At 47.9% G+C, this 18,209-nt stretch overlaps 1 protein-coding gene across 2 annotated transcripts in view; it reads right to left on the reverse strand.

Moving 5' to 3' along the window:
* Positions 1–17,872, reverse strand: part of NEDD4L (NEDD4 like E3 ubiquitin protein ligase) — a 344,838-nt gene extending 326,966 nt beyond the window's left edge. Inside the window, exon 1 of one of the 2 annotated variants that reach the window (XM_033424917.2) lies at positions 17,498–17,872. In XM_033424917.2, the coding sequence (XP_033280808.1) occupies positions 17,498–17,545 (48 nt within the window). In that variant the 5' untranslated portion in view covers positions 17,546–17,872. The remainder of the gene's footprint in view (positions 1–17,497) is intronic. The other variant, XM_033424919.2, reaches the window with a different exon arrangement.
* Positions 17,873–18,209: the final 337 nt, after the last annotated feature.

Genomic DNA, 18,209 nt, shown 5'->3' on the forward strand with positions numbered 1-18,209 from the left:
TTTTAAAAAAGGTTTCTCCCTTCCTCTCATCCAATAGTCTTCTGAAACAAACCTGGGTGGCGGGGATTTATTCTAGACTGCTCCCTTTTTCTCACCTAATCAATCAGTAACCACATCCAATGCCTTCCGTCTCCTATATACCTCCTGCATTTACCCCGCCTCCCCGCCGGCTTGGTTGGTTCCACTGTCATCACCACCAACTCTGCCCAGCCAGCTGCAGGACCTCCCACTGTGGTCCAACCTCACATCCATTCTTCCGGTGCTGCGTGGTGAGCATTAGAAAAGCACAGATCTACGTGGGTTCTCAAAGCACTTCAGAAGATAAAGTTCCAGTTCCTTGACAAGGTCCACAAGGCTATTCACACAGAGCCACTTCCTCCTGTGACTTGGGCCACCCATGCCTCTGCTGTCCTTCCTCCCCACTCCCTGGAGAACTGCTTCGAGACACCATGGGGTGGTGGTTCCACCCACAGGCTCTGCAGCCAGAGTGCCTTGGTGCGAGTCCTGGCTCTGCCACTTACTAGCTCTGTGACCCCCAAGCAAGTTAGCTAACCTCTCTGTGCCTCAGTTTTCCCATCTGTGAGATGGAGATAAAAGTACCCACCTCCAAGAGCTGTTGTGAAGACTCCACGAGTTTTCGTCAGATATACACATCAGCACCTAGCACATGAAAAGTGCCTGAATTTTAACTACTGGCTTATTTTAATCTAAAACTCAGCTCAGATGTCAGTGTTCGAAGCCGGACACCAGTGTTTTCCACCCACCTTCACAGCCCAGACTCAACAGCACCGTCCTGCACAGTTATTGCTATTACTTCACTGACCACAAGTGATTGCTGTTTACATGCCCGTCTCAAGCAGGTCAGACGCTCAGAGCAAGGGCTGTGTGCCACTGGCCATCTCAGTCCCCAGCACAACATCAGGCCCCGTGCGTGGCTGCCCCACACAAGACAGAATCTCAGATTAGACAATCTCATCAGATCAGCTGGTCCAAAAAAACCCTTATTTGCTCATGCCATACAGATTACCCCTCCATTCTTCTAGTCTATATCATTACTTACTTAAAATTTTCTTAACTATCCTCCTTCCCTAAAATTCTAAAAGGTCTCCTGCTTCTCTAAGCCCCCGTAAAAGGCAAACACATTCCAAAGAAGAAGGGCACAGACTCACCTTTGATCATTTTACACTGGTTTTTAGTTTCCACAGATTCTTTAAAAGGGCAAAGAAATCCTTGAAACTGCCACTGCCCAGACCAGAGCATCTGCTTGAAACCATCATTTCGCAGACTCTAGAATTAAGGTCACCTGGCAAAGAAGGGCAAGTTCTTTGTTGCCCAGGTGTTAAAATCACCACAACAAAACTGGGAAACTGAGATAAAGTAGGAGTTTGGGATTAACATATACACACTACTGGGTATGAAACAGGTAAACAAGGAACCACTGTATAGCATAAGGAACTATACTCAACATCTTGTAATAAACTATAACGGAAAAGAATCTGAAAGAGTGTATATACATATAAACACACATCTATTTATGTATGTGTAACTGAATCACTTTGCTGCACACTTGAAACTAACATAATATTGTAAATTAACATTACGTCAATTTTTTTTTTTCCTGGCCGCACCGCACAGCATGTGGAATATGGGATCTTAGTTCCCCTACCAGGGATTGAACCCGGACCCTCGGCAATGAGCGCGCAGAGTCCTAACCACTGGACTGCCAGGGAATTCCCTATACTTCAATTTTTTTTTAATCATTAAAAAAAAAAAAGACTGGGAAGCTGAGAAGTCCCTCCTCCCTGGAGTGACAGGATGTTACAAAATTTGGGAGTTACCAACTCACCTCATCCCATCCATCAAATTGTCCATTATTGGTCACTCCTGCCCCTTCCTGTACTTTTTAATCTTCTTTTTGTGTATTAAGACCAGCCTCATTCTAACAAGACTGAAGGTGATTGTTACAAAATAACAATATACAAAATATAAGACTATAAAAGGGCTTCGAATGGAGAAGTAAGGTCCGAGGACCCCAGAAAGTGAACTGTGGTTCTCAACCACTCATTAGAACAGTACTTCTCAAGCTTGATGCTCAGTTTAAAAGGTTAAAAAATTCTCAAATCTCCTCTCTGTGCTGTCTGAAATTCTTTGATTGGTATTTCATTTACAGAAGTGTAAAACTAGGTCTACGGTCTATGGCAGTAGCTGTCCCCACGCTGGTTCCTTGGGGTTCCATGTGAGTCTGCTACCAGCTGTGTTTGATGTCGACTCAATTCTCCCACGCCTTTTTATTTTTTTATTTTTTGCGGTATGCGGGCCTCTCACTGTTGTGGCCTCTCCCGTTGCGGAGCACAGGCTCCGGATGCGCAGGCTCAGCGGCCATGGCTCACGGGCCCAGCCGCTCCGCGGCATGTGGGATCTTCCCGGACCGGGGCACGAACCCGTGTCTCCTGCATCGGCAGGCGGACTCTCAACCACTGTGCCACCAGGGAAGCCCTCTCCCACGCCTTTTTAACTGCAAATGGAAACTTCTGTTCACACGGCCAGGCACACAATTATTTGCCATTCACTGGGCAGCAGGACATCACTGGTGTATTAAGTCAATTTTGGTCCTATTTCCTTAGCTTGAGACACTGAAGGATCACTTACGGCGACACCAAGATGATGTCAAATGTAGGCCCAGAAATTCTACAGCTGTGATCACCTAAGAGCCGGCCCCTTGGCCTTCACCCCAGCCTCACTGCACGAGCCGATCCACTTTCTGCATCGCCTTCTCCCTCTCTGCCACAACCACACACACACTGGTATCTCCCAACGGGAGAAAAGAAAACATCCTCCAGGACCCTGGCCCCTGCTTAGCTGCAGCCATGTCTCTTCACTCCTGTTCACGGCAAAATTCCTTTGAAGAGCTGCCTCTGCATGCCCACATTTCCTTCCTCTCCTGCCTGGGGCGTCCCTTCCCCCACTCCTGATCACCAGGGCATCCACCTAGCCACGTCCACACACACTCACTATCCTCCTGCCACCGGATGCTGCTGACCACTCCCACTACCCCACCCCACCCCCGCAGCCTTCCCGAGGCCACACGTGGTTAGAGGCCACGCCTCCTCGCCCAGACCTCCAAAGGCTGACAGACCCAGGGCCTGTGCTCTCCTCTCGCTAGTCCTCATTTCTCCGAGTTCCCAGGCCCCACAAGCTAACCACATGCTGAGGACCCCAACGTCCCAGCCCTGCCCCGATAGCTCCACTGGGCTCCAGATGCTTATACCTACCTGCTCGCTGGCATCGTCTGGAGGCTGAGTAGGTATGTTACTCTTAACCTAATCAAAACAGTCCTTTGGATTTCCCCATTTCCCCTTAATCTTCTTCCTCTCGAGATCTTCCTCTCGGTAACTGACCACCTAATTGCTCACACCATAATCCTGCGTGGTAACTCCATATCCGTCTATCAAGAGCCAGGCAATTCCTCCAAATACAGGCCAAATCCATCCACGTCACCACACTGCGCTGTGCCCTTCCCTGGACCCCAGCCCACCACCACCTCTCGACCAACCAGTACTGGAGTTTCCGGACTGGTCTCCTTGCTTTCATTCTTGTCCTTGCCCCAACAGTCCTTTCTCCCCAGAGGTGCTTCAAGCCACAAATCAGATTCTGCTACTCCTCTGCTTAAAACCCTCCAATGGCTCCCCAACTGTGCTGAGAAAACCCAGCCCTCTGGATCGGTCCCCTGTCCACACCCCCGACCATGGCCTGCCAGTACCCCCGCCCCCCATGCTCCAGCCAGGCTAATTCTCTCTCTGTTCCTCAAGCTTGTTGCCTCTGTGTTTGCTATCCCCACTGTCTGGAATATTCTGTCCCCAAACCTCAAGCAGCTGTCAACACCTCATTCAGATCTCAGCTGAACTGCTGTTATAGTATACTATAGGTTCTTGAAGAGCAGGTGCACACCCATGGCACCCGGCGGGGGCACTTTGCCCCCTCAGGGACGTGAAATTTGCAAAAACATGTCACAGCCTCTCCCTGATGCCAGGATGGCAAATGTTCACACCACCCAGCCTCACTGCTGCAACCCTTCGTTCACCACGAAGGGCCTGATTCATGCTTAAGAGGCATCTGCTTCTGGGAAGAGGGATGCTGCACTTCCCAGCATCAGACACCACTTCCTGTGTTTGGGGATTCCCACAGCGTGAGTTCTGGTGGGAGGCTGGGTCCATCTCCCACTACAGAAACCAAAAGTTTAAAAGGGGAAGAAACAGACTCGTCGCACCCCTCCCCCAGCAGCAAGGATGTAAGCCCATGGTTGTGGTGAGCCAATCAGAGGCTCCTGCCTGAGTTTTCCCACTAGGGACGCAAAGAGACAGTGGGCAGAAAAGAATCAGTGTAGCGGGCCTGAGGCTGCTATCCTTAGAAAGCCCACTTGCAAGATTGGTTGGCTTCCCTCCACTGATATAAACGTTCCCTAAATGCTAAGTGTGCCTCAGCGTGCCCAGACTGTGCAAACACCTGCCTTCCTTCTGGGAGCCTGGAATTTTAGTACATGGTAGGCAGAGGGCACTTACGCAATCAGTCCCCAATAAAAAGCTTGGGCACTGAGTCTCTAATGAGATTCCCTGGTAGACAACGTTTCCTATACGTGATCACAGTAGCTGATAGAGGAATTCAGCACATCCTGTGTGACACCCCTGGAGGAGGCCTCTTGGAAGCTCCCTGCTGGTTTCCTCCGGATGTCACTCCGGGCATCTTTATCCAGCTTTACCGATTTTGCTTTGTTACCTTTTCACGCAATAAACTGTAACTGTCAGTGTACCCATTTCTGGGTCTTGTGAGTCCTTCTGCTGAATCATGGAGACTGAGAGCGGTTGTGAGGACCCGCAACACAAGTAGGAAATGAGAGCGCTGATGCAGCTACAGCAGGTGGAGCCGTGCCACACGGCATCCAGAGACGGGTGGGGAACACTGTCGGAGGTGGCACTCAGCGTCTAAGAGCCCTGGAGCCCTTGTCAGATGCTTCCTGCAGGCTCTCTGGCTGCAATTCTGGGTGTCCAGCCTCCCTTAGTCCCTGACCACTGCCCAGGTTTGGCTTTCCAGCTTTCCAGGTACTTCTGTGCTATGCAAAATGCCTTCAATAAATCCCTTTCTGCTCAAATTCATCAGAATTGGTCGCTGTTGCTTGCAATCAAGAGCCCTAACTATCACAGATTTTGTGATACAGTAGCATTATCAACAAAATTGGAATGCCCGAAGGGGGTGGGGTAGGTGGAGAGTCCTGTGAGTCCCACAGTACCAGGCTGGAGAAGTTGGTCATTCTGAGCAGGTAAAGCAAAGGGAGAGTGAGTTTAAGTGCCCTGTTGTCTGTTGGACCCAAACTTTGTGCCTCTTCATCGGAGGCTATTTTTCGAATCACCCTGAGGCAGAAACAATGGGATGAGTAGGGCATAGAGACCTGTCACTAAGACACAGAAATTCCCAGAAGCACCAACTTCATCTAGATAAGATCACTGGCTGTCACTACCAGCCCATGGAATTGACTGGAAGCAAAAACACCCGGAACCTAAGTTTTCATGGGAGCAACACTGCCACGTATTCAGCTCAGATGATGCCAGCCTATGGCTGCTCAACTCCCAGACAAACCACCCTGCAGTTCCAAACTCACACCAAGCAGGACCCAAGAGGAGGCGCTCTGCCAGTTCCCATCCATCCAGGCACGGCTGCAGAAGACAAGGACCAAGGAGGATCCTCACACTGGACACAACGCAGCAGAGCCGGAAGCTGCCGGACTGGCTGATCAGGGCAACAACTCATTACTCCCGTTCCGCCAGCAACCATCCACCCTGAGCTTCCCTATTTTCTCCCTCTCCAAATGGGAGGTTTATTGTAATAACCTGTTCCTTCTTCACCGCTGGAGGCTGGATGGTTGGGGGGGAACATAACCAATTAAGCCATAGTCACTAGACCAAAAAAAAAAACCTTCTTTCAGGTGGAAGAGAAGTGACAGTGTATCACCCAGAAATCCCTGCAATACTTAAATGAATATCTGGGTTGCCTCCCTGGGGAAAGGGAGCATGTGATTTCATGAAGTCATGGACATTTCTGAAGGTGGGTGAATTATCCAACAGGTGCACTATGGGCTGAAACAGTAAGGCAATAAAGGTAATTCCACCCCCTCTTTCCCACTGGCTGGTTGAGGGATGAGCAGAGCGAACCTTCTGTGGGCCAGTGAGACACAACGAGAGATTTCCTGGGTGATTATGGGAATGAAATTTCATTTATCTTAAGCGGAAAGCCACAGGAAGCGATTATCTTTCCTCTGCAAGGAGGAAAAGAGAACAAAGCTCTAAGTGCCACTGGCAGCCACCCTCAGACCAATAAGGCCTCTGAACAGGGCCAGGCTGTAGATAGCGGAGTCGTGAAAAGCAAACTTGATTCCTCGATGATATCATTGAGCTGGCCCTTGTCCTACGGTCCAGGTGGGTACTTCTTAATAGACACATCATAACTGAACAAGAGAGATGAGGCTGGAGTCGCCATAACAACTATCAAGGATCTACCATAACACACAAGTTGAGATTGGCCAACTCAAGTGCCACAATTCTAAGATACCATCACCTGTAAGCTGTAACTTTGGGGAGGATGGGGGATACGGAGGAGATAAGTGTGCAAGGAGCCTACCACCACATTAAACACACTTATCAACTGTAAGATGCATCCTTATTTCAGAAACACTAAAAGGCTGATGGAAGGGGGATAGAGCGATGTCCCAGGTTAGATGTAACATAGTATTTGCCAACTCTGTCCTTCCGTTCAGGAAGGAACAACCATGAAACATACCCTGGGAAACAATGACACTTGAGGGACGTTACTCAAGGGACGTTACTTAGCTTGAAGGCAAACCAAAGAAGAGCTTCCAGCCACTCTGTTATGTGTCCCTATGACTATAGCTATTCAGTTATCACCTTGATATCTAAACGCTACTCAAGGCTGCAATTAGGTAACGACAAGACCTCTCACTCGAAACCCAAGAAAACAAAATACAGAGAAACAAATTTGAGTTTGATCACAGGTCACAATTTTCATAGTTCACACACGAAAAAGTCAGAACACTACTAAAGATTTAAATGACTTTAATGCAACTGTAGTGCCCTGAAGGATGAAAAATCATACGTGTCTACAGTGGAGAAAATGAAACATCTAGTTTGCAAGCTGCTGGTGAAAAGAAGATCGGATCTACCAGCCACTTTTTCTGAAAAAATAACCAACCTTTTACCTCTCCCCTCCACTTCCCACCTTGGGAGCCTACTGAAAGGCACAAGTGGCAACGCAATGACCTTGATGTCCTCAGATACAAAGCACAAAGCAGGGCGTTGATAAAATGTGCTCAACTGAGCAAACACTATAATATCTGGATGGAACAAGTGCTCTAATTTTACCCAAAGCCTGAAGCACATGCATTTGGGAGGTTTCTTTCTACCTCATTTTCAGACTTATTCTTATGTTAAGAAAAAAAAAAAGTTTGTTGTAGAAATATAGAAAACATTAAGCAAGCAAAAGACAAGAAAAAGTACCTGTAATTCCTTTGCTTAAAGATAACTGCCATTAACATCATGGGTTATATTCCTGGTCATTTTTCCTATGCATAAACACCTTTTTTTTTTTTTTTTTGCGGTACGCGGGCCTCTCACTGTTGTGGCCTCTCCCGTTGCGGAGCACAGGCTCCGGACGTGCAGGCTCAGCGGCCATGGCTCACGGGCCCAGCTGCTCCGCGGCATGTGGGATCTTCTCGGACCAGGGCAGGAACCCGTGTCCCCTGCATCGGCAGGCGGACTCTCAACCACTGCGCCACCAGGGAAGCCCTACGCATAAACACTTTTAACCACAATAGGATTCTACTGTTTTGGAGAAACAGCACACCCAGTGTTTTGTAACCTACTTTTCCCACGTACTATTATATTACTGTCATCTCCATGTTATTAAATATTCTTCAATATCTCCCCACCCCCTCTCCCATCCTTGTGGCTGCACAATAAATACCCTTCTCCATCTCACTTCTCCCAGCAAAGGAGGAAAAGCTCTTAGTTCCAGCTTAAATGTTCTCTTTCACTGAGAGTGGCATGGACATATATACACTACCAAATGTAAAAAGATAGCTAGTGGGAAGCAGCCGCATCACACAGGGAGCTCGGTGCTTTGTGTCCACCTAGAGGGGTGGGATAGGGAGGGTGGAGGGAGATGCAAGAGGGAGGGGATATGGGGATATATGTACACATATAGCTGATTCACTTTGTGATACAGCAAAAACTAACACACCATTGTAAAGCAATTATACTCCAATAAAGATATTAAAAAATGTATTTTAAAAAATCATCATGTTGTAGACCTTAGGCTTATACAATGTTATATGTCAAGTATATCTCAATAAACCTGAAGAAATTCCATTTAAAAAAAAATGTTCTCTTTCACTAATAACACGCACTGACAACTAAGACCTCTATTCCAAAGGCAGGCAGCGCAGCCCATACCAACTTCTCAGTTATCAGCAAAAACATACTCTGGAACTCAAAATCAACAGAGTTCAGCTCACTCTAGTTACAGCTTAATTCAAGAACCACGTTCATTTATCCTCAGGAGTTAACAGGCGAGGAGGAAATACAGCCAATTCCAAGTTTAAAAACCAACTTACTGTTAATTACAGCTGCTTCCTAATCATCACCCACAGCATACAAAACACAAAAGGAATGAGAAGAAAGGATAGAAGGAAGCAAACTGATGCTCGGTTTTGCTTTTTTTTTTAAACCCCACACTCCCTCCCCTTTCCTTACCAAATTGCCAATGAAGATGAAGTTAGCACTCTGGTGACACCCGAAGATAAACCACTGATTAACTGAGAGAGGAAAAAAAATGGAGACTTAGAAAAGAAAGCACCGGATATTTAACGGATTCCCATTCTTCGAGAGCTGAAAGTAGCTGGGAGAGTCGGATGTAGAGCTTCTAATTGAGCGGGATACACATCCACCCACTTTTCCTCATTAATAGTTAATACTGAGTGCTTACGAAGCAAAGTAAGTCTCTAAGTACCATCGGCTTGCTTTCATTTTCTGGGAAAACCAGACCAAGGTGACTTCCAGCACTAAAAAGCAAAACTTAATACATGTAAATAAAAACTAACCCTTTCGATACAAACATCTTCAGTTAAACAACAGGAAAAGTCAGTAGAGAGGATCTTCGTCGTCTGCTCCATTACCTGGGACCCAAGCCTGTCTTCCCTGGAGTCCCCACATTGGTGACACCTAACACGGTGGCCAATATGTACATTAAAAACTTCAAGTCACACAGATCGCCAAAAACCTGTTTAACTTTGAAGTTTAAAACATTAAAACAGATGCTCAACTGGGGCAGCTCCACGTGACCTCCAGCCAGGTGGGCGTGAATTGTCCATCTTTCTCGCTGCAGCTGCCTCACTACTATGACAACCCACAAGGGCAAGTCCAGCTTTACAAAGTGCTCTAAAAGACACGAAGTGTGATCCAGAACTGCGCCTGAGAAGACCAGGAAGAGCCGGGCCTTGAACAAGGCTGAAAATGGGAAATATAATTAAAATATGAAAACTGTATTAACAAAGGCAAGAATCAGAGGCACAAAAAAAAAAAAAAGAATCACAAGAGGCACAGCTCAGGCCCTTGTCGCTGTTCCACAGGGTCCCCACCCGGGTCTGCTCCCTCAGTCCGGAGGGACCTAGTCACACAGATGGAACACACTGTCTCCATCTGGAAGACAGAGGTGACCACAGAGGTGACCTAAGCCACTCAAGTGGCGCAGTGGTTGAGAGTCCGCCTGCCGATGCGGGGGACACGGGTTCGTGCCCCGGTCCGGGAGGATCCTACATGCCGCAGAGCGGCTGGGCCCGTGAGCCATGGCCACTGAGCCTGTGTGTCCGGAGCCTGTGCTCCGCGACGGGAGAGGCCACAACAGTGAGAGGCCCGCGTACCGCAAAAAAAAAAAAAAAAAAAAATTCACTTCAGCATTATCTGGGAAGCCCTGACAAGTCCCGGGTGACGGGCCACCACCCTAACCAGCAATGGGACTATTCCCTGGGTGTGTTCATCCCCTGCATGGGGCCACCATCCCTACAAAGCCCGCCAGGGGGCATCTTCACAGGATGGATTTCACATCGCAGCATTTTACACTAAAAGAAAAGTCATTTTTGAATGGCCCTTTTTTCCTGGTGAATAGGAAGCATAAAAAGAATACGAAATCTCTCAGTGGACGCTTGCCTGCCAAGAAGTCACCAAACAGTGAATTTGATGACAGCAAGGGAATCTGATAGCCTCACCATTAAACTTGGCCAGTTTTGAATCAATACGGGACTCTGAACTCAGGGAAAAAAAGTCGACCAAAGCGTCAAATTCAAGCTCATTACCTGGGACGTGCTTATGTAACACAGCTCTTCTCACCTAAAGCCTAATTCAGGCCACACGGGTTCAGAATAAAACATTATGCCTATAGGAGATCTTATATTTCCATGAAATAAGTGTCCCAGATCTCTAAGCACTGCTTTTCTCTCTGCCGGAACCTGAGCCGCGGTCTTGCCTCAGGAACCAAGAATATCTCCAGCAATTCAATACCCGGGAGTAGTGAAGATTGTTAGTTTCTCTCAAAGTCAATGACAGCAATCATGAAACGGTCTGTACAATGCAAGTAGAATTATTCAGAAGTCCTTATGCACCCAAGAAGAAAGGATGTGACAGTGGTTCTCAAAGGACCTTCCCTGTGTGTTTGTATGTTATGGGGGCTTTTTCCCCCAAATCCAAATGCCTGTCCCTCCCCCAAATTTTAATATGTTCTGGATAAGAGGAACCCTGAAAAACTTGGAAAACAGATGATTCCTGATACTGCCCACAATGAGAAATATCACTTTAAGTGTTTTTAGTAAAGAACTGACTTTTTAGTTAATAGGAGAATATTGTTTTCTAAATCTAGTTTCTTTATCCTCATCTCTAAAGTATCCTCCCATTTCTATATTCCACCAACAAGCAACGCCAACAGTAACATCATTAAACAGAAACAGTACAAACGTTGCCACCTATAGTCGGAAAATGAAATATATTTGTTTATACTGTGACCTGGAAGAGAAACAATATAAAAACAGAAAGTAACACTGTCACACTTCTCATGCTCTTCCTTAATCCTACGACCTTAATACTTATCATCATCATATGACTCGTTTATTATTTTAATCCTCTTTTACATGGATTGTCAAAAGATCACTATGTAGTCAGGTTTATTACCAATTCTCAAATCTACCAGTAGGACAGAAACACTTAGTCAAAGACCTACCACATCAAAATGCTTAAAAACTCCAGTTAGGGTCTCTTTTGACTGCTGTTACTTGTCTAGGACCCAAAATTCAAAAGCAGCAATAAAACCTGTTTAAACGTCTTCTTAACTCAAAATTAAAAATTTAATATGATCTCAATCTATCACAGAGAAATTAATTTGTTTCTTCCACCAGTCACATACTACCATGTTTTTATGATATTATATAAATAACTGCACAATACAGAAAGGTTATGAAGTATCAATGAACATACAGTTTCTTCCCTTTGGGGTGCGTGCAGAAGCAATGTAGCAGGAATTCTAAAGTACTGCTGTGATGATGTCACATTCCAAAACCATTCTTAACGTCAGGGGTTTCTTCCTTGAGATTATTCATATTTCTCCCGAATGTATACCAAGCATACGGATGCTCCCACAATTCCCAAACAACTTTCCAAGGAAGTTTCCTTGGTGATGTGGGCACTCGCTGCATTGAAGAGACCGGTGCCCAGGCCCCATTCAATCACTTCCCTTTAAATTGCATTCTGGGGACTTCCCTGGTGGTCCAGTGGTTAGGACTCTGCACTTCCACTGAAGGGGGCAAGGGTTCAATCCCTGGTTGGGAAACTAAGATCCCGCAAGCCTCATGGCGAGGCCAAAAAAATGAAATATAATAAAATTTAAAATTAAAATTAAATTGCATTCCACATGGAAAAGAACTTGCAGTCATCTGAGGATTCCCATTTGCCACTCTCCTCATGCCTTTGACCAAAAACTTGTATTCCTTAAGGAAACTACTTTTCAGTGAGGACATAATTCAAATAAACATTCTGGCTATAAAATTCAGCAGACTATACATTAGAATGTCAATTTCTTGCAAATTCCATAGACTCCTTGAAGCAAAGAAAAACCAACAGAGAGGAGAATTTAAAACAATACGTTAGGGCTTCCCTGGTGGCGCAGTGGTTGACAGTCCGTCTGCCGATGCAGGGGACACGGGTTCGTGCCCAGGTCCGGGAAGATCCCACATGCCGCGGAGCGGCTGGGCCCCTGAGCCATGGCCGCTGAGCCTGCGCGTCCAGAGCCTGCGCTCCGCAACGGGAGAGGCCACAGCAGTGAGAGGCCCGCGTATCGCAAAACAAAGCAAAACAAAACCAGTACATTATATTGGCCGATTTTAAAAACTGCTTTCAAATGTCACCATAAAACCTAGGCCCTTTTAGGGTCTGTTTCTCAAATGTTAGCAGTAATGACACATGTAACTGGGGTAGCCCGTGTCCTGGGTAGAGAGCTCCCCGACCAGCAGGGATAGGCCTGACTCAGGCAGGCACTTGGAGCTGGAATGAAAGGACAAGGCTTATGTTCCTCTGAGAAGTGGCCTCTCAGCATCCTCCTTCAGATCCAAACAATACCCAAACTGTAATTTCTGAAAGCAATCTTGTGACCATTTTTTGCACAGCTGCAAAGATGGCCTGCAGGGTTTCTCAAGTAATCGCTAGAAAACACACATGGACCACATTCTATAAATTAACGACTATTCTCAATTACTCACATGTGGCTAATCAGGTGGCCCAGCAGCTAGGTTCCCTGTTTCTTCTCTGCTGATGTCCACTTAAGAGCATTTCCCTTATGCTAGCCCTTTTCTCTGAGACAGAAGAGCAGAAATCTGAGTGGAGTTTACTTTAAATTATTGACTGGACTTTCCCGGTAGCGCAGTTGTTAAGAACCCGCAGATGGGGTTCGATCCCTGGTTTGGGAATATGCCTCAGAGCAACTAAGCCTGTGCGCCACAACTACTGAGCCTGAACTGTAGAGCCTGTGTGCCGCAACTACTGAGCCCATGTGCCACAACTCCTGAAGCCCACACGCCTACAGTCCGTGCTCCGCAACAAGAGAAGCCACCGAAATGAGAAGCCCGCACAGCGCGAAGAAGAGTAGCCCCTGCTCACCACAACTAGAGAAAGCCCACAGACAGCAACGAAGACACAACACAGTCAAAAAAACATTACTGACTGATGGGGCGTGGTGTTTGAAACTGATGACCCAGGGTTATCCCAGGCTTCCGGTTAGAGTAAGTAATGAATTCTAACACATCCTTGTTTTCATATCTTAACATCTCTGAAATAATGATGCTTCATGAAATCAACAGTATTATCACAGCTTGACAGCTTTTCTTTTCTTAGTGGTCGATAAAACAGTGGTGCATCTTAAAATTGACAGCATCTTGGAGTAAAGAAAATACTATATCTATGCCAAAGGTTAACCTTAAATGTTTGTTATGAAGCGGGTAACTATATGCAAATGAGCAAGAAGACTCCTAAGACTATAGGAGAAGAGACCGTGGCAACTGTAGCACAGCTGCCACATCTCAAGGGCCACAACTCAGACCCATTAACTTGCCAGGTGAGAATGTAGCCCCAATGAAGTCAGATTTTTACCATTTTCCATGAAAATTCCCAAGATTTAAAACACTATGGAGATAATACTAAGCAGGGTCCCTGGTCAACTGTGGCCAGAAGCCATCAGTTTACAACCCCTGACATTTATCTCCTACATTATCCTGAATAACTTAGTTATGAAGACTTTTCAAGTACTTGGAAGAGAGGGAGCATGTTAAAAACTAGGGTTGTGGAATCAACAGAACTGGGTTCAAATCCTGGCTCTACAACTTAACTCGCTCTGGGTCCTTATGCAGGTCACTTAACCTCTCTGAGCCTCCATTCATCTGTAAATCATAGCACACCTCACTGGGTTCTTACAACAATTAAATGAGACAGTAAGTGCATAAAGGCTTAACACAGTGCCAGGTGTAGAGAAAACATATGAAACGTTAGCCAACTATCCTTATTTGCATAAAATAAAGAGGGAGGGTGTCAAAGTATCATCCCACGTCAGCCTGGCCTTCGTCTCTATGCCATTTGTTTCATTCTAACCGCCAAAAAATGTAAACGCCATATCTAAGGAAAAAGTTATCAAACTTTCACTCACCAGAAAATCTTGTAAATAAAGGATACCTTTCTGAGATGCTGTAATAAAAGATTTCAGAAGGTTAACAGCAACATTCACGAGTAAACTATGCCAAAATGGGCTGCAGCTTGCCAAAAAATAAACAAAAACAAAAAACCACCAAGGAACTAAGCCAAATGCAGAAACTAGTCCAAACTGTTCTGATTCCAAATCAAATCTGATCCTGGGCCCTGAATCAGAAATTTGCTTAATCTGCTAATCCCTCCAATACCAAAAGCCCTTCGTCTGATAGCAATTTCAAATTTGATTACCTAAATGGACTTAATTTGAATCCGGGTGAATATGAACTATAATTCACCAGAGGAACCCCAGCCAGAAAGGCACAATAAAAAATAAACAGCACATGCACTCACACAAGCAAAGCCCACATTTAATCCCTTTCATTTGACAAGCTGGACAGACCTAGGAACAATGCCCTCTGTCTTGGCATCCCGCGATTTTCTGGGTTAATGCAATGCTTCATCACCAGCAGTGCTTAGAGCTAAAGCGTCTTTCTGTGACGGGCTACAACTAAGTGCATGCCAAACACACGATAATGCTTTTCACCAACCTTCAATGAAAATACAAACTTTTATGAAATTTGCTAGGTACGAATGCCTATTTAGCTAAGAGGTTTATAAGGTGTCTCTTCCACACAGCAATCAAAATATCTTTGTTTGTGATGATCTACAGCACACCAACTGTATGAGCTGAAGCGAACGCCTTGGGAAAACAACCTTGCTGTTTGTTTCATCAGGCATCTACTTTAAGAGCCTGTTAAAATCTTCCATTTGTTTTCTTACACAGGCTAACTCAGGAAGACAAAACAAGCTGTTCAAATTCAACAATTTCTTGTTAATATTCCACGAAGGCAATCCCTGATCTTCCGAAGGGCAACCTGACAGCATGAAACCTCCCATAAAAAGCAAATACCATAAAAATGTGAAGTCATCAAAACAGCCCTGCCTTTTTTTTTTTTCCCTCACCACTGGTAGGACAAGCTGAAAAGGGAAGACAGATGTGACCTGTCTTTTGGAATAGTGTGTGGAACTAAATAGTATCACCAACATGGCCACCACTCAATCAATCAATATAATGTCCTCATCACCTCTTGCTATTCCCTATACAGCCCTGAATTCCCCTCCAACAACATACAGGAGTGAACCCAGTCATACACAAACACACACACTCACACACCCTGATTCTGTTTACATTCCATCCTTCACTTTTGCCCCAGACACCAATTAAGATCATCAGTATTAACTCACCTAGACAAAAGTGGTAAGATGTGCTCTGGGTCGATTCTGACACTAACTGTAAATGCAGACAAAGCAGAAACTACACTGACACGCTTGTGATTCATTTATCCAGCTGCTTTTCCCAAAACGCTCTTTAAGAATTCTCTTTTCCAGGGATTTTTAATAATAATCATAATAAGTCATTTTTTTAAAAAGACCTAAGATGAAAGGCAGCTGTCTTCATGCCCCTTTGTTTGGGAATGTGTATCTCACCACCTTTCTAAAAGCTCACTGCCTGCCCTCTACCGCTACTAATTAAATGGAGAAGTAGAGAATGAAAGAGTAAGCTCCTCAAAGAGAAAACAGGGAGAGGAGATCCCCCTGGGTAAGTGAAACACTGTTACTTTTCACCCATCCTCAGGTAAGTGCACAAAAGGGGGGGAAATATTTTACAAGAGCCCAGCATGGCAAAATGATCGGAAACGCCAATCACATTATTTGCATTGCGATCATTCTTTGATAAAATAAATACCACAGCAAGCTTTACCTAGCAACATTAAGGGGGGGAACATACCCACAACACCTTCTCCACCCTAAAACACCTATTCCATTACACACTTACGGAGCGCGCGCGCGCGCGCGCACACACACACACACACACACACACTACCAGGGTGGGAGAGAAGCCATAACGTGGTCGTGTCTATTAACCCCACCCCTATTGCCAGAGAAAGAGGGGATCTCAGAAAAGAAAGGAGAGGAAGAAAGAGAAACCCAGAAATCCTTGAATTTCCAGACATTAACTTATCATGAAATGCACAACCAGGATAGGAAATACCTCCCCGCTGAGTAATGCCTCTCGGGTTGTAAATTCACCTCTCGAAAGGGGAGCCAGACCTGAACGCGCGCCCCGCCAGATGGCAAACCCCTCCTACCTGCTCCATCCAGCTTGCCCGTCACGCCGCGCCAGCGACAGCCGCCCACCCCACTTTTGGCAGAGCAACACACTAATAAGACCCGAGTGTGGCTGGTCGGGAGAGGTCTAAGCAGTGATGTAGCAGGATCTTCTCAAAAGGGGGGAGTGGGAAGCCGCGAGGAGAGAGTGAGGGTAAAAACAAAGCCCTTTCCCGGCGAAACGACAGCCTCGGGGGCGTGGCTTACTTAATTCGCTTCATCAATAAAAAGGATCAATTGAGCTTTCCTCTCTCCACCCACCCCGGAGGTGCTGGATCCCAGAGAGAGAAAAAAAAATGGCAGGGCTGCAAGCTTCCCCCAAGTTTCCAGCAGCACCTGCCCCCATCCTAGATCTCCTCCCCCCACCAAAAAGACCCCGAAATCCACACTCCTGGCTTTAGACTCTGCAAGACAGAGGGTCGGACACGCACAGCTCAGAACGTTTCACTCTCTCCCACCGTAACAAGCACACACGCATGAGAACACTTGCTGACACCATCATTAGAAAGTTCCAGGGGGAGACAATCCAGGTTTTGCCGCGGCCCCGGGCTCCCCCGCGCGGCGCGGGTCTCCAGCCCGCGACCCAGACGTGACACACGTCATGGACTCCCGGGCTGCAGGGGCGAAAGGCGGAAAGTTGCCCCACAGCCCCAAGAGACGCGGCTTGGAGGAAAGGAACACGCGGGCTGAGAAGCGCACGCGCCATCCTTCCACCCAAAGGCGGGGAGCGGCGAGTGAACCCCAGGCTCGCTGGGCGTCGCGCCGCTTTATTTACAAACAATGCGCAGGGCCGGGGGGGGAGGGGCGGCAGGCTCAGGGCGGAAGAAGCGAGCACCCCACCGGGACCCCGCTCCCGGACGCTCCCGCCTTTGGGGTCCCCCTGCAGGCGCGGGGGACGCGCACCCAAGGGGTCGTCCCACTCCCCACTCCCTCCCGCCGCCGGACAGGAACCTCCCAGGGAGTCCCGTCGGGAAGGGGGCGCAGCTCACCTCGTCTTCTGAAAGTCCGTAGACCGCCTCCCCAAGCCCGGTCGCCATGGAGCCGGCCCCCCGCGCAGGATCAGACGTGCTCCCGGGCTGCTGGGCTGCGGCGCGGGCGGCCAGGTCTTCCCTCCTCCTCCGGGGCCGTCCGGCCCTGCGCGCGTCCCGCCGGGCGCCGGCAGGTGAGGGAGCCCGAGCGCGCGCGCCCCGGCCGCTGCCTGCGCCGCTTCCTCCCGGAAGGCTGCGGGGCCTTGCGGGCCGGCGGTCCCGAGAGCGCGGCGTGCAGCGGGCGGCGGCGGCGCAGCGCCCGCCGGGCTTTCCCTCCCTCCCTGCTCGCCCGCCGCTCTCCGCCCCTCTCCGAGCCTGCTCTCTGATCTCTGGAACCCGGCTCGTCCGCCCCCACGCTCGCTCCCTCTCGGCCCCCGCTCTCCCCGCCCCCTCCTCCGCCTCCTCCCGCCCCGCGCTCAGAGGGGATCCTCCCCGCCTCGCCGGGGCGGGCACACGCGCCCCCCAAGCCAATCACAGGCCGGGCTGGGGGGCGGGCCGCGGGCGCGGGGGTGGTGGAGTTCGGCCCCAGTGCCCACCCCACCCCCTCGCTCCCCTGCGGTTCCCCGTGGACTCCCCAGCTGTGAAGCGGGTCCCCTCGGAGCTGACCCACCCTCCCCTCCCGCTCCCGCTTTCCCTCCGCTTTGGGGAGCGGGCGGGTTGGGCATTTGGGGCC

Source organism: Orcinus orca, chromosome 15 (genome assembly GCF_937001465.1).
Source record: "Orcinus orca chromosome 15, mOrcOrc1.1, whole genome shotgun sequence".
Lineage (NCBI taxonomy): Eukaryota > Metazoa > Chordata > Mammalia > Artiodactyla > Delphinidae > Orcinus > Orcinus orca.